Source organism: Gymnogyps californianus, chromosome Z, assembly GCF_018139145.2.
Source record: "Gymnogyps californianus isolate 813 chromosome Z, ASM1813914v2, whole genome shotgun sequence".
Classification (NCBI taxonomy): Eukaryota; Metazoa; Chordata; class Aves; order Accipitriformes; family Cathartidae; genus Gymnogyps; species Gymnogyps californianus.
In genome coordinates this window covers 65,468,930-65,492,809 of record NC_059500.1, presented here as the reverse complement: position 1 = coordinate 65,492,809, position 23,880 = coordinate 65,468,930, and the positions used below count along the sequence as shown (strand labels likewise).

The following is a 23,880-nucleotide window of genomic DNA, read 5'->3' as shown; positions in this document are numbered from 1 at the left end:
GGTTCAGGATAACTTTCCAAAGCGTGCCCCTAGGACTTCAAGTTGGAGAAAGCAAATTTTTGTAACAGGAACAGGCACAATATGCATCCTTTAAATTCAGCAGTGTTCAGTATCAACCTTAATAGGGTGGTTTTTTTTTTTTCCAATTGCAAGCCCATGCTAATATCTGGGCTAAGAAGAGAATGGAATTGGAAGGATTTCTGTGTTTACCTCTGTAATGACTTTAAATATAATGAAGAAACTGTGGCTTGCTGCAAGATGAAAATACTTCTAAGATACCATAGAAAGTACTGGCAGAGAAAAAAACCCAAACATCATGTCGAAAACTACTGTGTTATTCAAGTATGTTTAATGCGCAATTAATTTTCTTATATTGGCTGAACAATAACTGCCCATGAAAAAATTTCTTGGAATGCAATAGTGATTTCAATTCCTTTTTTTCTTTTTTTCTTTGGCAATGAAGCAATAAACCACAGGGCATATGGAAGAGTTCAGCACCACAGCAAAAGTGCTAACTACTTTTATAAGCTAGCTGCATAGTCCTTTTCAGAAGTGAAATTTCAAGTTCCACAATACAGAATGAAGTCAATGAAAACCCAAAGAACTAAACTAATGCAAAATATTTTCAATTCAAATCAGATTTACAAGCTTCTTATTACGAAACAAAAATTGAATGTCTTATTCTCCATTACATGGAGAATATACATTTGTAATATCAATGTCATTTTCACACTGATACTTAACTTCATGTGGCTACAATACACTAGACAGTGAAAGTTTATTTAGGATCACTTTTCTGTCCCTTATACCTCATTCTCTACCAGAATAACTAGCTAGCTGGTTAGGATACCTTAATTCTACCCGCAATAAGTCACTTAGCTCTACTTGTTTGAAGTGAAAATGGCCAATACAAATACCTCTGACAGAGAAGAAAAGCTCACTATTACAGCCCAAATCCTTACACAATTTACAAAGTTCAAAGGAAAGTTAGCTATACATTAGTAAGAACTAAAGCTATAGAGAATAAGTGGCATGTTTTGACATGGCACTGTCTGATAAACATATGTAAAGATCATATCCATAGGAAGAAAGAGTAAAACTTCAAAACCTTAGCTGAAAGATTTTCTGTCTGAGATGCTTAACTGTTTCATTTAGTGCTCATAAAAATCACACATTTTAGGAACAGAAGGGAACAGTGTCATTATACAGTTCACCTCCCTCATAACGTAAGACAAAACTCAGCTACTATTGCAACAAGACCAATAAAATTATGTTCTAATCCCATTATGTTAAGAGAAACATTCTGTGTTCATCTTGATTTATAAAGTTCAAGGGGAGATTCATTCCACCATAGTCCTTTGTCAGGTTGTTTCAAAGTTTGATGATAACTAATGAAAATGTCGACCTTTTTTCCAGGTTTTACTGGTCAAGTTTCAATTTCTGGCCAATAGATTTTCTCATTTCTTCATATCATAAATCAAACAGCCACTTTTAAAATCTGTAAACGTAGATTAAGATCAAATTATCTCCTAATTTTTCATCCAGCAAAGTCAGAAGATTGAGCTCCTTTTACCTCCCCCACTTAATTTTCTGAGAATAACTTACTGCACGCAGAGAACACAGTTATATTCAGATTCTGCACACAGACATAAGTAATTTCTTTTCAGTTGCAAAAGAATGTTTTCCATCAAGTTACATGAGCTGCCACGTTTTAGTCATTCAAGTATGAGACCCTGTATCACAGTTAAGATTCTTTAAACACTTAATATCACAGCCAATCAAGTCAATAAAAGTCTTCTTGGGGACACCCATGAGGACGGTGTACAGCTGAAATGAATCTGATACTCGGACTTTTCATAGAGCAAAAGGCTACTCCTTCTGCCAAAAACTAAAGGCTTCCAACCTCGGACTGCTGGTTAATGGCACCAGAACAGCAATTCTTGAAAAATACTGTTACAAGCAAAACAGTGGAAACTGCCAAGACCCTGCTAGTATCCAAGCAGAGGGGAACAAAGGCTCCTCTTGCGTTCATTACTAGATGCCAGATATTTAATGACATAGCAAATCTGGGTGATTGCACTGATGGGTCACTTAACAGATATAAATGGATCAGACAAAGAACAAGCAACTGAGATGCCCTTTGAAGTAACAATCTACCCCGAACTAGTTATTATAAAGTAAATGCTTACCATAGACTGCGTAAAACTGAGGATTTCCTGAGTGGTATTATCTGAATTTACTCTGATCAGCCTTCCAAGTTTTGGGGAAGTTACAATCATGAAAGTTATAGTTCTGTTTCCTGCATTGATCACATCGTTGGTTACAGCTTTCAGATCATGTCGTGAAATAGGTTTCCTGGAACCTAAAAAATGTCAATTATAAGTAACATAGATTTGCAACAGCAATTTTTCCCAAAGGGTAAGTTTTGTATGCACAACTCAACCTCTCATCTAGGTACTCTACTTAGCATTTTAATAAAGTTTTATAAGATCAGCAGGTTTACCCTTTTTCTAGTTACCTTCTAGTTACAACTCTTCCACAGCTTTTTCAATCAAAAAGCCCATCAGTAAGATGTACCTTTGTTCTACAAATGAAAAAACTGCAGTTCTCTTCAGCACTTGTAATCGCTAAATAGTAGCTTCTGCAAAAACAACCCAAAGTAAGAAACAAAGCATGTAAGAAGCCCTGTTCATGTATTACACGTCTAGAACTGAATTCAAACTCTAGCTGAAGTCACCATTGTTAATGTTTTTGGTAATCCCAGCTGCCCACAGAAGGCAGAGTGATTTGGCAGGGAGAAGCCTTAACACAGCAAAGTTTCTAGTGAACGCACAAACCAAAATCGATTATTACCAGAAACTTGAACCACATTTTATCAATATGAAAGATCATTTTCATTAAATGAAATTAAAAAATAAATACTGAATTAAACAAATTAGGAAGAACATCGCACAACAGAAATAACAGCCTGAACTGAAATAATGTATTACTAAGACGGACGGAGACTGCAAGGTAACAAACTCCTTTTAATACATAGCACCACACTAACCAGTACTTCTGGCTTAAATACTATAAAGATTATAAGGAGCTTTCTGGCATTTAGTCAAACCAAGACAATTTTTGACATAGCTGTGACAAAACCAAACCTAGTAATTTCCTAAAAGAAAAAAGAAGTTTTATTTGGCTTCTTTTTGATGCACTGTTTCATGGTACACACTCAGCAAACTAAATCTCATGTTTAATGATACTTTTGGAGGAGCAATAGATTCCCATAATCCTATTCCCCCTGCCTCCACTTCTGCCTCCATTTTTACATTTTCTTTTTTTCTTGAGCAACTCACTTTTATAGGTATCAATACATAATTTCAGATACTAGCAGTATATATTCTTGTAGTCTGAATTATCAATCCATCTTCAATACAGCATAATGTTTATACAGGAATAACACAAAATAACATGTTCCTGCTATAATATACAGAAGAAAAAATATGGTAAGCAAACTGAAGAATGGGGATGTTTTGCAAGCCATTAGTAATGTCAGGATTCTGCCTGTTTGCATGGAGTTGTGCCCTGGTTCAAACCACATCTACTTTGAAACAGAGTTGTTATAATGAAATGAGATCTTCTGGCTCTGCCTGTTTTCCCCTTTTTACCTTCCCATGCCTCTCTGTGCCCATACTGCTTTGAAAAGTGAAGAAGTCCTTCAGGTCTAGAAAAATTCTCCCACGCTGTATCTAATTCAAGAAGTCTCCCTCTTCTTCCCCTCTCTCCTTTTCCCTTTTTTGCGTGACAGGCAGAGAGGAAAGCATGACCCTGTGTTGTGTGTTCGGCAGATGTGGTCAGGAATGTACAACTGACAGCAACAGTTAATCGGACCACGTGTATCTGCAAACACAGTTATTTCTCAATAACCTCCTACTTACGCAAATCAGGCCTCATAGCCTTAACAGAGTAAGACAGAGTAACTCTCAAACATGGTCACACTGTAGTGATGGAAGTTACCGCTCCAATTTTTCATAACTGTACCAGGTTATCATACCACCACCATCACAATGCAGGGACATGGGGGCAGAGGATGTGTGCCACAAAGCCCCTGTTTGTTCCTAACAGACCTGATCTCACTCACTGCACAGCACAGGCTGAAATACAGTCTAGGACCACAGACAATAAAGTCTTTCATGCTTTCCTGTACAATGGGATCCTCCCCCAAACATAACCTTCTCCTTCACCCACTTCTGTCCTGAGACTTAAGAACCTTTTCCAGCACCCGCAGTAGTTGTGCTCTGGTCTGACACCTCAACAGGGAGAGGAAGCTTATTTGCCAGCCAACAGACTGGGTGAAGGAAAGGGAAGTGAGAACACTGCCTGCTTGTTCCCAAGCATGGGAGCAGAGAGGTCACAAAACCAATCCCACCCAAACACAGGGGAAAGGAACAGAGATAGGGGAGGAAGACACTCAACAGGATGAGTGATGCAGAGCAGGGCCAAGCTAATCCATACAAGCAGAATGCAACAGCGTAAGGCCATCATTGGTACCTAATAACTTTGGTATCCATTTTTACTGCCTATACTTAAGATTAGGAAAGCGCTTCGGCAAGAGCATTCTGCCTATCACTGCTAAACAGTTATGAATCATCTCATCTACAGACTGCTTAGACAGCTCTGCTTCTGAATACCCACAAGTCAGGCTGCTTCTCCTTCTCAAAGAGCAACTCGGCTCATTCCTTCTTTGAGCAGTTGCTTCCGTGAAGAGGGCAAATCTTCACATTGTAGACATCTAACATACATAAGAAAAAACTCATATATCTAGCAGTCAATTTACTGAGCACACTGAATAAAACAAGCTTCTGTTGAACAGAAGAAAATCCATAAATTGTATAAACAAATCTGGTATATCCAACACAAAAGAAGACAGCAGTACATGCTCTTATAAAATTGCAGAACAATATGCTTGAAAGAATAGTTTACACCCAGTCATGAAGACATGGCAAATTCTTCACAATATATTCAATTTTTACTTCCCTAGAGAGAAGATTCTTCAAGTTGTCTCAAAATTAACTTTTCCTGCAGTGCTATAAAATATAACAGGACACTGGCTATTATTTTTATGCGTATTAACCATTTGGCACCATCATTGTAATAGTCATTTCATGATGAGCAAGTACAGCTGAAACCCATACAGCTCCAGAGCATCTTCAGAAAGCGTCATAAAGAGAACAGGTGAAAAAGCTAGTAATACTTTTTAACATCAAAAAGGAATTTTGCAAACCCAAAGTAAGCGGGAATTCAGTAAAAACTGTAGGCTTAGATGAATACAGCTTGCAGTGCTGAAAGAAATACTGTATTTTGCAAACTGGAGAACTGACTGACAGTCTAGAGACTTTGCCTTCTATGGAAGTATCAAGCATACTTTTCTTACAATTATCTTTGGCTTAAGATAGAATTCCTGTAAATCCCTGTGCTTGAGGCAACCTTACACACCAAAATCGCAGATTAATAAGCTTTGTAAGTGGATTTATGTGAATCCCATTTATATCGACTGAATTAGAACATCATGCAGCTACAATCTCATTTTTTGTTGCCTGTGTTTAAGTGGCTTTTGTTGCAAGCTTTTGTTTATGCAGCTTATATTCACTAAGTTTAAGAAACTAAAGTGTTCCTCTTCTGTATCAAATTAATAAATCAAGGTACAGAATAATTCCTATAGAGCTTTACCAATTCTCAATCTCTCTCTGGCTGTACAGATCATGTTCAGAGCAAAAAGAAGGTAGCATAAACAAAAGTGTGATGCAAGACATTGCTGAGAGAAGACTAATCTTCATTTCTCCTTTAATCCTGAAATTAATGTTAGATTACTAACTCAGTGAGGGATTACTCTTGCCAATGCAAAGCAGTAAATGGCTCTGGTGAGACTCTCTTAACACATCCACTTCTGCAGGAGTAGGACTTCATTACAAAAACACTCAGCTGCTCATCCAACTAGTTCCAAATGCACAAATACAAATCAAAGTTTTCATTCCTCCTGATTCATCAGTAAGTCTGTGCTGCTCTCCATAACTCAGCTCAAACAGTAAGAAAGCAAACTAGCAATCTGGCGAGTTTACGTGTGCTATTCAGAATCCCACGGACACAAGCTTCACTCTGCTTTTACCAGGCAAAATCACAACCAGCTACGACACCTCTAAATATATGAATATAATATAGAGCTTTTAAACAAGTCTGAATGGGGAGTGTTACGAGCTTAGGCAGTCAGTGTTATTGTCACTCTGCTTATGTATTTCACTGCCAATTTCCATGACTCCAAGCATATGCACATACCAAAAAGTTAAAGACTATAAAACAATAAAGCAATATGTTGTTTGAGAAAACATAACTGTTCTTTTAAATATCAGACAGATAGATGTTCCCAGGTACAGTTTTCTATAGTTTAGCCAGCTAGCTATCTGACAAATAACTATATTATGCAATTTTTTCAAGTCAACGAGATCATGATAATCTTTAAAAACAGACCTGGAAAGACTCTGAGTCCTTTGTTCACTTCAAGGCTAATGACTAGCGTCCGAGCTGTGATGCTAAAAATCTGTCGAGGCGCAAAGTTCAAACCATCTGTTACCTGAAAGTTGAAGCCTCCAGACATTGCTCCTGTAGAAAACAAAAACGTAAATTTATTCTTGTATTCTTCTGTTTGTCATCCAAAACATGCAAATACACACTGGACACCTTTTGCTCTTGGATACAGTGAAATATATCCAAAGTCATCCTGAAGCAATTTTTGATCAGTATCTTTGTATGTTAATTAGAATTAAATAAATTAGTAATGCAGAGAACACCTTCCCAAGGAAGAACTACTGGCTGTTGTTTACACTGAAGGCCAGACATCCCTTAGATGTAAGTCAGCAGAGTGCCCCTTCCTTTCTTTCTTCAGTGACCCCGGTGGAGCTGAAACCACGTTAAACTTGGGGAAACAATGACTCCCAGATTTCCTCCTCCTTTTATATCTTAGGAGGAACCAAAGCGCTTAAGCAGTGACATTTTGGCAAAGAAGGAATCTGGGGAGAAAAACAACTAGAATGTTCTTTCATTTTGATTTACATTTAAAGGACTGAATCAACTATCAGGTTGTTTCGTTTGCCTCTTTGCTCCGCTTCAGCTTTGCTGAAGAGCGAATGTTGTCACAGCTTAAACTATTTCAGAGGTTATGTGTACTCATAATAAATGCACATTTTTTTCTTTAATCTTAGGACCTGTATGTACTTTGGCACAAGCGATAGCAAAATACCTCCAGGAGTCTGAGTGGATTCCTGTAAAAATACATCTCTCAGAGCTGACTGACAGCTTTAAGTAGAGGCTCCCCAGATTGTTTAATTAGGTAGAAAGAGAGAATGAAAAATTGAAACATTAACTGTTGCAGACAGTTACCACTGCTCTGCTACTTGCTTTGCCCAGTTTAGCCATGAGATACTGCTACATGAATGTATATCCTGAAAGTGAGAGCGTGCCACGTACTTTCATGTAAAGATAAGCACTCCTTGCCTAACTATAAATTATCGTATCAGAAGAATCAAATGTGGGTTCTGAGATTATAGATAACAACTCCCTAGGCAATGCTCTTATAGCCAGCCAGGCACTGAAGCAGCTCTGGAAGATCAGGTCATATTGTTTTTATTTGAAAAGCTTTTATTCTCTGATGTTTTCTCTTGATAAAAATGCACAAGTAGTTGCGCATTTAAAATGGCACTGACGAGTGTACTATTTGCGTCAGGTTGGGAAAAAAAAAGGCTTACTTAGCCTCTCTTGCTTTTTTGACTAATGCAGGTCAACTGCCCGACTGACACAGACACTTTGTCACTGGCAGAGTCAGGAACAGAACTAAATCCTCAAGTGCTGCTTGGGTGGAGCATGTATTATTTTATCGCAATTAATTTTTAAAGGCATATCTGATCAGAGGTGATAAAAAGGACACCAGAAAAAGGATTGTAAAAACTGCACTGAAAAGACACTGAGACTTCAGAACCAACAAGAGTTCAATTCAGTACTGCCCTAAGGAAAACACTGGCAGGGTTTAAGGGCAGACCCCATGCTGCAAAAGTGGGATGGGAGCACCCTGGAGTGAAGCAAGGGTGGAAAAGGGAAGGAATTCTCACACTGAAAGAGGAGTACAGAAAAGGAAAGGTATGTTCTGGTTCTGCGTTTACGCTGGTGACAGAACAATCAGGGATTGTAGAGGAAACAAACACAAAATTTAAGGGGAAAACATGAGAACAAAGAGGGAGATTTGCAACTCAGAGCACAGAATAAGCAGCATAATGTAACTTGCAAGATTAAGCAAACATGAAGGGACAATTTTATGAGGTCTAATGTTAGAGGCATAAAAGCGAAGTATGGTAGTACTTTCTTTGGCAGTACAAAAGACCCTGAGGATGGAGAGTCACTGCCATGTATAGATGTAAAAGATCTGTGGTGCCATGAGGAGCTACCAGAGTATGGAAGAGCTGCCTCAACCAAGAAGACGCTGCTCTTCCCCTTGGAAAGAGCTAGAGTGCATAGGAAGAGTAGACGCCAAACTGTGGAGATCATGAAGTGGGGGTACTTCCCAGGAGGAGCCAAAGAAGCTAGCACACACTACAAGACTGAAGACAAGGGACAGAGCAGCTGAAGGGAAAAGGGGTAAAAAGCTCAATGACAGCAACCAGACAAGGGAAGGCCCCAGGACAAGGCTGGGAGCAAGATGAGAGTAACAAGTACACTTCTAGCAACAGTCCAAGATGAAGGAGGAAAGAAAATCACAGACTGAGAAAAGAAGCAAAATGTCCAAAGTACTTTCTGAAACACAGGAGGCCATGAGGCTGAGTGGATGCCAGAGCCAGAGCAGCTGCAAGAGCTGACACATGACCTCGGCAATTTTACATTTCAGATTTACTGTACAACCTAGAATCCCACTCACTGGAAAATTACATTTGCTGTTCTTTTTACTTTTATTAATCAATTCACTTCCTAAGACTACAGATGTGCATTTGCCCTTTCTGGAACACAGACTGGATTCATTTCCTCACACTGAGACTACCACCGTCCTACCACCATAGGGGTTTTTACATGTCAAAGTCTCCCTCGGAACAATTTAAACAGCTTGGCTCATTTTTGCCATGCTCTTGACCTTTCCTTCCCTGACTAAATTATTTGAGCAGGATACTTACAGCTTACCAGCAGCTGCTTGTAAAGCAATTTCAGCAATACATATGCACTCTGCAAGACAGTGCATAGGAAGTCAGAGCACTTTAACCTGCACCAAGCCTCATGAAGACACAGCACAGATCTGGAGTGGCTGCTGCACCCAAGGGAGCACTGGAAATAATTCCAGCCTGCCTCAGAGTGCTGTACCTCTTCCATCTCCTTCCCCAAAACTGGTTTATTCCGTCTTTAGCATCTCCTTTCTTCTTTCAGCTGAGGTAACATGATAATAGAGCTGGAGCCGGAGAAAAGCAGCTATCGCCCTGTAAAAGGCCCACCTCTTCCTCTGGCTGGAACCCCGCTGGGATGTTCATTCCTGCAGCTTCCCAGCACTGCCACTCAAGGATGCATGAAGCTGCCCTGACTTCTTTTTTTATTGCCCACACATCCTCTCTGTAGCAGCAGCACAAATAACCCAATCTCTAGCTCTGGCCACTGGCAGAAAAGAGTCAATGGTTAAAGCTGAATTCCTTCACAGCCTGAAAGGGAGGTTGACATCACCCAGATGAAGCATAACTTCATTGCCCAGAGCTGCTCAGGAGCACAACTACACTGTGGCAGGTACCTGAGAGACTGTTTGTCCATGAATAGCTGTGCACTGTAGCAAGACAGAAGGGCTTCAGGAGATTCTCAATGACAATGGTCAAAAAAAATGGACTTCATATCTCTGAAAGCTGCATGGCAATGTTCCCCTACTGCAAACCTGCATTCAGAAAGAAGGCTGCTACCAACTGAACCACTAATACACCAAAGTTTCTTGGTAAGCACACATTTAAGTAGTCGGCAGACCCTTTCCTGTTTAGTTTGTCAGATCATGTATCACGTAACCAGTCCTCTGAGATTTTTGTGACATTACAGGGAGATCTTCAAAGTATTATAAACACAAATATACTGAATAGGAGCAGTATTTTGGTAACAGAGGTGGTATTTTTGAAACCACATACCATTGTGTACAAATACCAGCTGCCCTTCAATTATATCAGCCTGGGTAAAACTAAGGATGCTCTTGTTTGGAGAAGACTTCAGAGCCAAGTGCCCATTGCTAGGTGGAGTAATGGAATATATCAGTTCTGATGGTGAGGAGTCCTTGTCTTCTGCACAGAGGTTATCAATAGTTATTTCTGTGACTGAACCCACCCAGACCTAGAAAAGCAAAAATAAAAAAACAATAGTAATAAAGAAAATGCATACAAAAGAAAATCAGGGGGAAAAAAAAACTCAAAGAAAAAGAAAGAATAAAGATTTGTGCTGTGCAACACTAGCAGCTATGACAAGTTTCCTTACCCTCCATCCAAATCTCTGATCATGGACTGGAATAGTTAATGTTGGCAAATGGTTTCCAAAAAACAAGACCACGAAATAATACAAGCCAACATACCCTACACCAGTTTGAGTTTTAGCTAGCTGCAGCATGAGTGCTCTATTTGTCAGGCACTATCCAAACTCTTACAAACATAACAAAATTGTATTATGATAACTAGGTCAAAGAGCTCCTTTCCAACACATACACATGAATATTAGTGTCATGTACTTCACAGCAGGCAAGGCACTCAATATGCTCTACTTTCACCAGCAGAAAAGAAAAAAGAAAAAGAGCCTGGGGACAGCATAATCTCTAATGCAAATGGAACACTTCTTGTAGCTGCATTATTTCCTTCTAACAACACGCACTAAAGGTCCTTTTTTAGTGCACCAAATAACGCACAGAGGTGCTCAGACCAGTGGGAGAGGAAGGAATCAACACCTCCAACAGCTGCTTAGCACTTTGCAAGGTCATGCTTCCAGACAAAATAGCTAACTAGTTTTTAGAAAGATGGTATAAACCCCATTACTTAATTCTAGTAAATCTAAATGCCTTTTTTTTTTTTTTTTTTTTTTTTTAGCTTAAGATATACACAAACTGCAAGATCCTTCTTTCAAGCAGAAAGGACTGCTGTCTGAGCTTCATCCATATCTTACTGGATAATTTGTTTGGAAGGGATAAGCAACAGCCCATTTTACTCTTCATCTTTGCTGTATTTATTTGGAATTACAGACAAAAGTACTAAGACTAACAAAGAACAATACATATTCATCTCAACATGAAATGAAATTCCTAAATATTCAATACGTCAGTACCAATTCTTTCCATGTAGAGTTTCTATCATAGTGTACAATCTTAAGAGCCTGAGCCTTTAAAACCCTCAGCTTGAGCTTCAAAACACATACTGCATCATCCCTTCCTGTCTTCCTAGGGTCTTAGTACACTTAACAAATATCTGGTAGTAACATCACACCAAATGGTTGAAGAGGAAATGTGATCCTTGACAAAGGGCATTTTCCCTCTGCCAAAACCAAAAATCAGCAATCACAGATTTTTCCTTAAGTATTAATTTTACTTTTTAATAAAAACCATGGAAGAAAACCTTCTAAAGCCACTGAGATTTTTGCCACAACACTTCAATAGAGGAAAGATTTCAGGCTACATTGTGTCACAAAATAAGTGCCATGGAAAAAGAGATACCAAATGAAATTATATGCATTTTCTAATTAGAAAAAAAAGTTTGAAAAAGAAGTTGTCTAACATTTTATAATAGAAAATATCTTGCAACCAGGAAATAGCTATTTTCTCCCCTGAAATATGTATTTCCCTGTAATGTAATTACTACTATCGAAGTTTGATAAAAGACACCACCTATGAACACACAGGATGATAACTAATAGCAAAGGCTGATTTATTGAGCGGCACCAAATAAGCACACCACTGTCACTGGTTTTGTACTGAGACCCTTTAACTCATCTCAGTAGCACTTGATTCAGATTATTCTACACAGAAAACAAAAGGTCACATACAGAATATGCAAAAACATTGAGAAAGGACTATGCAAACATGTTATTACAAATGAATCCTTACATGTCCTAGAGTTTAGAAATTTTTTCTCTTACTAAAGGAAAAAACAAGCTTTTTTTTAATAAAGTCAGTGTTTATTTCTATTGTTCCAGCACACTAACACACAATGCTTTTTAAAGTACTGTACATGACCTGAAACATGATCCTTGAAGAACAAAAGGAGATCCAAGAGCTGAAAAGGGCTGTAGGGAAGCAGACACTCAGAATACTGCAAATACTGTAAAAGTGTCTTATTTTCCACATCTGGGATCAAGTCCTCCTTGAAGAGCACCACAAAAACTGTATCTGAACTTCCAGGATGTAGCATGACACTAATTTTGCATGTGCCTAACACATTCCACAGGCATGGTCCAAAAAAAGGTTAATGACCCTGCCCAATGGGAAATAATTCATTCTGCTCTACTTAAAAGTATTCAGCTTATCACTATCTCTTTGCATGCTACATATCCTACCAGACACTCAATATTCACGGCCATTCTAATACTCTAGTGAGTGATTTAAAGAAAACAAACAAACAAACAAAAAAAATCAGTGTTTGAATTTGGTTTTTAAAAAAATGTAATTCTAGGAAAATACAGCCCTCTTGTGGCAACAGGAGGATACAGTCATTTCACAGCATCACTATCCATAAATATATTTAAACATATACATAAGCGCAGTAAATAATGCCAGGATAGTGATTTTCTTAAAAGTATCCTATTTCCCTTCCCCATTCCCACCCCAGGAAAAAAAAAAAGACCATAGAACCTGTGGAAATTTTAGGAAATTATACCTAAAATGCTGTAGAGTTTCTAAATAAACATATCCCTCATGCACTTACCGTTCTAATTGAAAGGCTTTAAATTAAATGCAAGGATTACTAGCACGCATTACAGAAGCTCTCAGGATAGTAAAACTTTCTGTATCTCATACGTTATGTTAATGTAAATACTTGAGCATGTCATAAATTCTCAGCCAAAAAAACCCAACCAAACCCCTAAAAACTTCACTTACTTTCACTTCCTATAGAAAAACCAGAAACAATTCCCAAAATGTTTGGTTGTTTGTCCTCCTGAAACTCCCCCCATGGTGTTCATAACCTTGATGGTGTTCATAACCTTGCTAACAACAGAAAAGGTTGGTTGAAGAAGGGATGTTACGGATGCCTCAGAAGTGAGGGAGCTAGAGCTGAAGGACTCATTCAGCATGTCTGCACATGCCCAACAGTTTCTTGCATTTGGCCAGAAGCCCCATGACAAAGGCCAAAATTAACTTACATATATCCACGCCAACATCACTGGCCACATAATGCAGCTCTTCACAGAAGCTATTTATCAACAGCAGATGCCATATGCTAACCTTTTTTTAATTGTTCAGCAGTTTTTTCTAACTCTTTATATTGAGATCTTCAAAATTTCTGAGGTGCTAAACTTCAGTCAACTCAAATGGTCCTACTGGACTTCAGTTTTCACAGTACTGGTCCCTCACTTTACACTTTTGTACATTTTGTACATTTCCAACCTTTCAAAAGACATAAAAGAGCTACTGCCTTTTTAAAAGCAACACACAGTTTATTACTCAACATTCACCACTAGCAATGTCCTTGAGGAGCACAGACTGCTTGGCTAGAACATGGGGCCAGCAAGTATCGCCCTACACAGGAATGCCCAGCTCATCTCAATATTCAGCAGGACTAAGAAAAATCGATTTTCTCCCACCTACTTGGGATGTGCAAGTTTGCTCTGAAGAAGGATCATCTCAGTGTATTCCTCCCAGTATATAACTTGACTGCCAGCTTTGTTTTCGTCTGCACATGAATCCAACATATGTCTGCATATTAGTAGCCACTCATGACAAAAATTAAGATTATTTCTCAGCAATAGCTTATGCATGACCAGCAAAACCACAGGCACAAAGGCAGCATCCTGGTTCTGGGTATGAAAACTGCCTCCCCAGCAGAGAGGACCAACTTTGGCTAGGTTAAACTCTGTTATCATTGTTCTTGGGAAGCCTGGACTTACAGATATTTTTAGAAAAATCTATATGCTGCACTGCAGTGCACTGCACGGCCTCAGTTCTGTTAACAGGCTGCAGTTCAATGCCAGCAATGCACCGGAAGGGAGACACAGAAAAATTTCTGACTGGACATACATCCCTCTTGTCTGTGACCAGACAAACATTACTGCGTGCTGTGCTGATGTCTGTCAAGTACCACTGTAATTACTTTAACAGGGAAGGTTTTACTCTGCACCACCCAAATGCTTGTGAAGTGAGTCTGCCCTTCTGCCAGCAGTCTCTGCACAGGGCAGGGTGTCTTGTGTTGTGGGCATCTGCAGATTATCACGGATTACCTGCTGTCACTGCAAAGCTGCAAAATACTACCACTATCGCCGTTTAAAAATTATATCTTTTCTCATGTGAAAAGGCTAAATACACAACACAAGGTTACGATCATCTTTACAATAATCCATTCTCCCTCTGCAACACATAACTAAACATGTAAAATTAAATGCATGTTTTGGGTGTCACCAATGTGTAAACTGCATCATACAGCACTGGGGACGATGAAGCCTCAAAATACCCTGCTTAGCTTCTTTCAAACCTACTCCTAAATATCTTCTCTGTCTTGATGCCTCTCAGCTAGTTTACTGTGACCACAGGTTCATTAACTGACCCATATCCATTTAATTCTGCTTTTCAGAGTCACCTAATTTGTTTTTACTCATCACATCTCAGATTGGAAGCCTTTACACACAGGGGCTTTTTGGTTTACATGGGCACAGTGTCCATAATAAATTGGTTCTGGTTACTGAGTGCTATTCTAACACAAACAAATAACAATCCTATAAATAAATAAATAAATCGCAAAAAGCACTGAAACTGAAGGGACAGTAGTGACTTTTTTCAAAGATCAAAAGATTAAAAAGCCTGCTACGGTTATTAAGAGCAAAAGGTAGCATCAGTCAACAATTTTAAAATATTCTTCAGGAATTTAGGGGCATGGAGTTAAAAACAAGTTAGCATGTCCTTTTTTAGCTCACAGTATCACACAGTAATAGCTTCACTGTCTGCATTAATATTTTGATGACCTCTAACGCCCTAGATTTTCACAGATTGCATTGTATTATTCTTATCAGGAACTTTTAAAGAAGGGAACATTCCTGGTTTGTATCAGAAATACCCAACGTATAGCCAATTCTCTAATGAAGTGCCAGTGAGAATGCTGCTCTCTTCTTTTGTCCCGTCCCACTGGGGATCTGGAGAGGAGCAGGCAGCAGAATGCACCTCAGCAGGTGTGACCCTTCGGTACACTGAATGCCAAGAGGCACAGGGTCTGAAGGCTGTGCAAAGACAACAGTGAGATGTTTGCACCTGCATCATCACTACTCTTGGTACTTTTCTAAGCTACACTGTTCATTAACAGCCCTCAAGACACCCTAGCAAACAACACTAAAACACAATGATCCAGGTGCAAGCCATCTCACCCCACAGTCCTATGTCAACCCAAGAGACCTCACGTATCTTTAAGATTAAAAGAAAGCTCAGTCAGCCTTCTAGATAAACTTTACCTTACAACAGCAGAAAATGTTCTTCATGATGACTAGAATCTCCCTAAATACATATCACCCATGTACTGCCTCCCTTCATTAACATTAATTCATTTAAATCCCAGGACCACCATTTATTATATTGACTATCCCAGTAGATAGAAACCTAATACTCTGTTAATGAAGGTGCATTAAATGGTATCAGGTTAGAAATAATTTTAACATTTCAAAATGTTGACAAACATACCTGAAGAATTCTGTTAACTTTTATAACAGGAGCTTCATCATTTACTGCAGTAACTGTTACAAATACAGTTTGGGGCAAGCTTTGTTTCCACAATTCTGTGTTATTTACTATCACAGTAAAATTGTCCATCAGTTCCTCGCTGTCATCGTGAACATAGTAGATAAATTCTTGTTCCACCTGAAAAATATAACCACCTGAAAAATTAAAGAGGCTAAAAGAAAATGAATGTCACATTAAAAAACCAAAAATATTCAAGTCTAGTCGTGCCCCTCTGTATTTACTGCCTCAACTTTTTATGGCTTCTAAGACTTTATTTATGCTCATATCTGATCTGTACCTCTATCTTTTTTCTGTCCACAACAGCAAATTTTACAGCTCATATGTCCATTCCTCTACCCAGAATACCTTAACTTGCCAGTCTTGGCATTCCCCCTTCCTCCTGAAGGGAAAATGGAAAATCCAATCCCACTATATTTACCACAATGTTTCCTGGAATCTATAAACTGAACATAGTATTAGTAGACAGTGACTTATGATACAGTTTTGCTTCTCAGAGCTAAAAGACTGAAAATTAGCTTATCATGCATATACTGGCTCTCTGTGAGCAAAGACATGACCTAAAAAAATAATTTTTTCCACCTTCCTCCTTGTTCAGTCTACACACCATTTCCTCTGGTCTCTTCAAAATGTACCGACAGTCTCTCTGTCTTAGGTTTCCAGAGTATCAGCAACTCTGCCTGAGTGTGCGTTCCCCATCAGTCTACTGTGACTACAGCACAGTAGTCTGTGTGACCAGTGGCACACAAGGAAGTGATGGGGTTCACCACAACAAGGCACCCTCCCTCCCCACCCCAAAATGACCAGCTAGCAACTGCAGAAAGATCTTTGGTACAAGGCCAGAATAAAGCTCAAACTCATGCATCTCACCACCTCCCACCAAATCATCCCATAACTTTTAGCAATACAAAGAATAAATCGTGACTACAGCAAAGCAGATCTAAATGCATTACCTGTTTTCTGGTAAATGCGGTTAACTTTATTCCAGGAACACGAGAGTTTTCAACATACCCGTGTTTTGGCTGCTCAATTAAAATAAATTCACAGCTGAGTCCTGCAAAGTGTCTACTAGAAATTTTTAGATAGTCTTCCACCAGGGCTTTCGAGCCCCCTTCAATTACTGTGAAGTTCTGTACTTCCAGTGGAATCATTCTGGGGATGATATCTACAAAGATCTCTATTCCACTCACTGTTCGGACACCGTTGGTCACATCCAGAGAAAAACAGTCATCTAGTTGGTCAGAAACTGTCTGCACATACTGAACTTTGCCCTCATCAACATCTTGCTGTGTGAAGCTCAAAACTGGCCTTTGGTCAGCACCCAGATAACTTTCTTCTGAGGAAAACTTGCGAATGTATCCATGTACTGGAAGCTGTCTTACTGTGAACACAATCTCAGATGGAGAACTGTTTTCATGAACAACCTTAAATTTAAAAACAAACCCGAAAATTATTTAAAAAGAAACAGGAGAAATTCTATAATTCTCTTCTGAATTTTTCACTTTTAACCCTGGAATTGTCTACTTAATTAACTGGCATTCCTTATTCGGGTTATACGGTTCCTAATACAATACTTTAAGTAGACGTGTTAAATAAGCATGGCATGGGAGTGTTTTGTAATAAATGTGGTTTTTAAAGTATGTTTTGTAAATTTTGAAAAGGAACACACTGCGGAATTAACTAATAGCCTAAGAACTGTAGACCTATGCCTGAAACAAGGATTTCAGCAGCACAGCCACATGCTGCCAGAGTCCCTCGCGGTGGTTACTGAAAGGCTACGCACAAACAATGCGGAGGAAAGTATTAACCAAAGAGAAACGACCTCAGGTTTGTGACTTGGTGTTTTTACAATTTTGGATGCAATCCTCAGACAGTGGTCATTGGGCTAGCTCCAAACTGAATGAAACAAACCCCTTTCTTCCTTGGCAATTACCACCAGCTCAACTAAGAATGTCAACAATTGTCACAACTAAAACAAATATACAAGTGCAGCATCTCCAAATCTTAACCTTCTCAAGCACCAATATGTAACAGAGTCAAAGACTATGGGCAGCCTTTTTCTTTAACATAACCAGTTTCCCTTTCTAGAAACAGAAGTTTGCTAGTGTCAGTCTCTCCAGAATTAAGTATCCTGAATGCAGTCATGTTAGTGCAAACCAAAAGGAGTTAAAGAAGAAAAGACAGAGAGACTAAAGATACTGCAATGGCTGAGAAAGCAGTGAAGAAAAGTTGCTATAAGATCACAGAAATGGACAAAACAGTTAACTTACTTGCAGTTTTCCTTTACTGATTTTAACTGGTTTTCCTTCTTCAACCAAGAGATTGTTTTTGTTCACAACCCTTGGTGGCCACTGATGACTTTCCAAATATATGCGAACATGCACTCCAGCATCCAAATGGACATCTCTAGCATGGACTGTAAAGTTAAATGTGTCAATAAAGTTGTTGCTGTCATCATGCCTGTAGGTCACATACCCCTTTATCAAATCAAGCTGAGTAAAGGAATCCATCAATAGATTATTTACATATATTCCTCCATATTTTGGGAAAGAGAATATCTCATATGTAAGTTCATGATCATTTCTTATATCTTGGTTTGTAATAGCACTTAGGTTAGCTGTTGTAACAGTTTCCTCTTTCCCTTTTTGAACCAACAAGCCTGTATTATTCGCCAACCTAACATAAGGATCAGTGGCACTAACTTCTAGAAGTAAAGAGGTATAGTGCTTGCCATCTGTCACAAAGAGCACAAAACGCCCAAAATCTGCACCACGGTGTATAAACAGGACTTGCTTTTGCTCCAGGTCTGCTTGTTTGAATTCGTAGAGTCTGTGCAAAGTATCATTTGTCAGCACCAAGTCTCCATTGGAAATGCCACGTCTAGTATATAGCAACTGTCCATCATCAAAATCAGAATCAGGATCATGATAGCAAAGATCTGCCAAAGTTAATAATCGCTGCCCATTTCTCACTATGTTAAATATCTTATCAATTACACGTACTGGTTTCTCATCATTCTTCAGCTGGACAGAAATGTTGAATCTGATTTCTACTGACAAAGGTTCTACTTCTGGATCAAAGTTTGCCTGCTTTCCTGACTCTTCACTGGAAGCTCTCACAAGAAATTCATCAAACGCTGTCTCAGAATCGTCATGCACATACATAACGCGCTTATCAGTTATATCTTTGTTAGTGAAAGTGGTGAGATTGTCATTACTCTCAAATGAGCCTGAAAAATTAACGAGTTTTAATTTCCCATGCTTAGGAAACTGTATAACTTTATATTGGAAAGTTTTATTATCTGGTGCTTGCACAAACAATTTCATGCTTGTTATTAACTCTCCTTCACCTTCAGTAACAGTAAGGCCATTGTTAGTCAAAATAATGTTTCTGAAATCTGATTTGATGTAGACTTCAAAGTCGTATAAATTTGATTCCAGATACTTCGTAGAAATGAGGAATCTAAATGAATCACAGTTGTCTTCATGGTATCTGCTGATTAATTCATATGCCACCTTTTGATCAGTAATATCTTTCTGGCTAAAGACTGAATCTTTTTTCAAAGGCTGGTCATTAAGCAGTATCCGTCCATTCTTTGGTAGGGACAGCAATTTAAAATGAAGCTCGTCTTCAGGTATTTCTAGATCCACAATCACAGCAAAAAGATTATCTGAATTCAAGTACTTCTTTTTTGATTTTTCAATTTCTAGAGGAGCATGTTTCAATAGACTGTACCTTAACCATTTCACTTTGATTGGAAACTCATGCTCTTCACTGATTATGTTTCCTATGCTAACTTTGAATTTAAATTGGTCGGTAACATTTTCCAGCTGAATTTTTTTAAAAGTGCTACAGTATCTCACACGGCTGCGCTGAACAGAGCGTTGAGAAAAAGAGCTGACTCTCTTCCATTCTCCCCTTGAATGCTGCCTTTGGACTTCCCCAAACTGGGGTGGCTCTGTGATATCATACCGTATCTCCAGCTCCTGGAGGTTAGAGTTTGTTTCAACTGCCAGATGCCTAGGTGTAATCAGAGCTGTAACACCTTGGAGTATTTTTATTCCTGAGTTGTTGACAACTCTGTAATCCAGAGGAACTGCCATGACACGTAACACAACAGTGTTGCTCACCTTCTCACCATCACTCGCCCTCAGAACAATCCTTGAGTTCCTGACACCTGTGTGGACAAAGAAAATAGTGCCTTCTCTTAAGTCCTTGTTAGAAAACGTAGTAATAGCTTTTCCAGGATGCTTTGAATTTTCTAGAAATCCTGCATCTGCATTCAGATTTCCAAGCACTGAAAGACTGAGACCCAGAGGATCAGTATCCTTATCTAGAACTTTTATCAGATCACTAGTCAAACGTTTCTTTGAGTTCTCTAAGAGAAGAAGCAAGTTTCCCTCAGGAAGTGTGATCTCAGGCGCATCATTTACTGGAGTGACAATAATGCTAAAGACATGCTGCTCATTTCCTTGCAAATATGGAGGCGCAATCTTCTCACTGCTGGTAGAAATGGAGAAAATAAAATAATCGTAAGTGTCCTCAGAGCCATCATGGACATAAAGAATCTTCCCTTGCCACACGTCCTGCATAGTAAATGTATATACCTCCTGCGCTGGTTCAACATCTAGTTTCAAGTCTCCATGAGAGGGTGGTTCCTTTACTTCAAAAAGAATTTGTGACTGATGAATCCCTAATTTCTGAAAGTCTAAGTTGACTTTAATATGTTTAGATTTGAGTGAAGCTTGTCCGCCCTCTAGCACAATCAAGTTACTTAGAACTAAAAGGTGGCTTTTGTCTTCCTTGCCCAGAGAGACAGAGCTTCCACGGGAAATGGCAAATGTTGGGGCTGCTTTCACAGTAGGGTTCTTTACAGCCATCTCTAAAGAAAGATTTGTATTAAAAGCACTCTCCGTTTCACATCCAGCTGAAATGTCCTTTGTTACCAGAACATTCTTCAGCGATTTCCTTTCTGAATTGACTTTCAGGTCTCTTAAGCAACCTTTGAAGGACACTCCTCTGGCATACTTCCCAGACACTGAGATTAGCTCTAGCTTAATCACTTCTGACCGTGTGCTGTCATCTACACCACCTACAAAGAGAGACCCCTTCAGAAGCGGCATCTTACTGTGGGGAGGCAATGATTTTTTCACAGTTTCTTCATCCAATGTCAGCTGCAAATATTCTGCAGTAAATTTCAGTTTGATGTAGTGCCAGTGACTATCATTGACTGACCTATGAGAGGAAAGCTGGGTTCTACTTTTACGTTTTCCAACATAGGCTTTAATTAATCCATCTTCCATTTCCATTGCAATGAAATCTCCCGCTTGCCCAGGATGGTAAAGCAGCAAGCCACGTGCAGCTGAGGTTTGCAATGTATACTCCAAGATTCCCTCATCATCAACATTCCATGATGGGAATGAAACATAGGATCTGGAACTGAAGAAACTAATGGGTTCATCTTCACCTGCAAAGAATTCATCACTGCATCCCACTGAAACTTCATGGACATTTTTAAAGCCAGGAGAAGGTCTCAGAGGCATCAGAATGTCTAGCTGATTGAACGACACATCATCAATACATCCTCGGAAACTGGGCAGTGCTCCAACAAGGTAGGGAACATCAAGATTACTAGTACCACCTATGTAGACTCCATAATCAATATTTAATTCATAGAGAGTTCCAGGCATTTTTGCACTAGTTCTATCATGTTTATCAATTACCAATGTGACGTTATCATGTTCATGATGTAGTTCAACCAGGTGCCAAGCTAAATCATTCAGCTGAGATCTTTGCTGAGAATGCAGTACTTGTTCCCCCACACCAAAGTTAATTCTCAACTGCAAGAGACAGAATTTTAACTATTAAAATCCAAAGTATTTTTCACAATCATATATGAATATACAGTTAATACATTGATTTTCATATATTTTCATATTAAGCACATAATTTACAAAATATAACTGAAAAAATAAAATCCCACTAAAATTTTGTGTAGGTTCACTTGCCATCACAAAAATTACTTGAATAATTGCAGAAGAGGGAATGGACTCCTCTGCAGTTCTGCTAGGGCCAACAACTCCTGAGAACCCAAGTGACAATGATCTTTCAAGAACTTACCTTGCAGAAAAACTATTATTTGGATCCAAACGTTTTCTATGATGCTAACATCATCAAATCTGAAATTTTACCTTTACTGAACCTCATGCTTTGAACACAATGATCTTCATTTTAAGATCTAGAGATCTCAAAGGGTTTTAGAGGCCAATTTTAATAACTACCATTGTAAGAAATAAATACCATATTTTGAAGTTATCAATTACATTTTGTGATTTTTCCATTTTTTTTAAACATAAACTTGAGAGCTGTTATAGGTAACAGCTTAAAGAAAAACACTAAACAATATAGGCTATACATATCTTTTTAGCTATAGTTATAAACCCTACCTGTAAATTTCCTGAGCGTAGCTCCATTAAACAATAACCCTTCTTCCCAGCTGCAAGAAAAAGCAGTCCATGTGGCTTGCTTGTTCGAAACCGCAACTGTAAGGATGTCCGAGAGGATGCTTCTGCCATGTTCAACTCCACAAAGCTATCACCATAAAATGATACTGAAAGAAAGAAAGGAAAACAAACGGGAGATTTAGTCACAGGAAAAAAAAACCTGTTTCTTATCTACAGCTAAATATATATTAAAAATTTATATTAATTCTCTATACACTTATTTATGTATGAATGAAAATAGATCTCAGATATCAAATTAATCAGTCCAAGCAACTAGGTAAGAGCCCAATGGCCATACCACTATGGACAAGCAGTGAATATAGCCCAGTATTCTACCTCCAACAGTCATGACAGGGAACTCTAAGAACAGTGCAATCATATTTAATACTTTCCTTCAAATACTATTCCAATTAATTTTTTGTTTCAGGTGTTTTCCTGAGCTTGTCACCATCGGTCTATTTTGTAACTGCCAAAAGATTTCTCTCTGAAGTACTACAGCTTCTCTTTGGAAACACCTTCATCTACAACATGCTCTTACATCTCCATCAGAGACATCCTCCGTCATCTCTAATGAGAAGACTCACAGGTTTCCTGCCATCTCCGTGATTCTTTTGTATGTTCTCACCCATCTCCTTTCCAGGCTGAAGTGCCCTCTTGTTTCCTGTATACAGCCCCCAACCACCACTGCTGCCCTGTTGGCCAGTCACTCAGTACTGTACAGGCCTCCTTCACTCTATTCTCCCCTCTTTTCTGCCTTGAAGAACAGTAACAACAGCAAACTTTCTCATTTGACTCTATAAATTTGAATGGTATGGATGTCAGGCTTACAGTCCCCTGGTCATTCTTGTTTTGAACAACGGCATAAAATTTCCCACCCTTCAGGCTTCACGTACCCAGGGAGTTCAAAGCATGAGATCAGATATTACCCTTAGCAAGTAAGCAATTTCATCCCTGAGGTTTTTTAGGTCAACCCTTCTCATTCATGCCCCAGAACAAGGAATATCAGTTTCAGAATCTTCCCAATTAGCAGTAAACACCATTTCGTTTAGCTTCTCTGCAGTAGCCATGCCCTTTCTGAGTGCTTCTTTTATACTGGTAACTTAATCAACTGGCTGCACAGACCCTCTGCAGGGTTTTTGTTCTTGATGTACTTAAGAAGGATTTAGTAAAAGCTTTGATTCCTTCAGCTAGCTGATCCTTGACCTTTTTTTTTCCAGGCCTGTCTATTTTCACATTACATCTGCCGGGGTTTATGATGCTTTCAGCTCTGTTTGGACACAACTCTTTAAGGACACCACCAGTTAAATATTTATTTTGCAGCTTTTAGCTTCATTCTGAGGAAACTTTCTTATTTTAACACATTTTTAAAATTAAGCATAACTGTAGAGGATTTTTGAGGTTTAATTGTTCCTGTCTCTACATTAGCTG

The 23,880-nt window shown here is 38.8% G+C and overlaps 1 protein-coding gene across 1 annotated transcript in view; it reads right to left on the bottom strand.

Moving 5' to 3' along the window:
* The window catches only part of LOC127027787 (chondroitin sulfate proteoglycan 4-like), a 28,700-nt gene extending 5,683 nt beyond the window's left edge, over positions 1 to 23,017 (bottom strand). The window contains exons 1-8 of the mRNA XM_050913622.1: positions 22,991 to 23,017; positions 22,396 to 22,623; positions 18,220 to 21,789; positions 16,903 to 17,373; positions 15,893 to 16,069; positions 10,173 to 10,371; positions 6,511 to 6,642; positions 2,190 to 2,362 (exon numbers count right to left, since the gene is read on the bottom strand). Coding sequence (XP_050769579.1) covers positions 2,190 to 2,362; positions 6,511 to 6,642; positions 10,173 to 10,371; positions 15,893 to 16,069; positions 16,903 to 17,373; positions 18,220 to 21,789; positions 22,396 to 22,623; positions 22,991 to 23,017 — 4,977 coding nt within the window. The remainder of the gene's footprint in view (positions 1 to 2,189; positions 2,363 to 6,510; positions 6,643 to 10,172; positions 10,372 to 15,892; positions 16,070 to 16,902; positions 17,374 to 18,219; positions 21,790 to 22,395; positions 22,624 to 22,990) is intronic.
* Between the last annotated feature and the right edge of the window lie 863 nt (positions 23,018 to 23,880).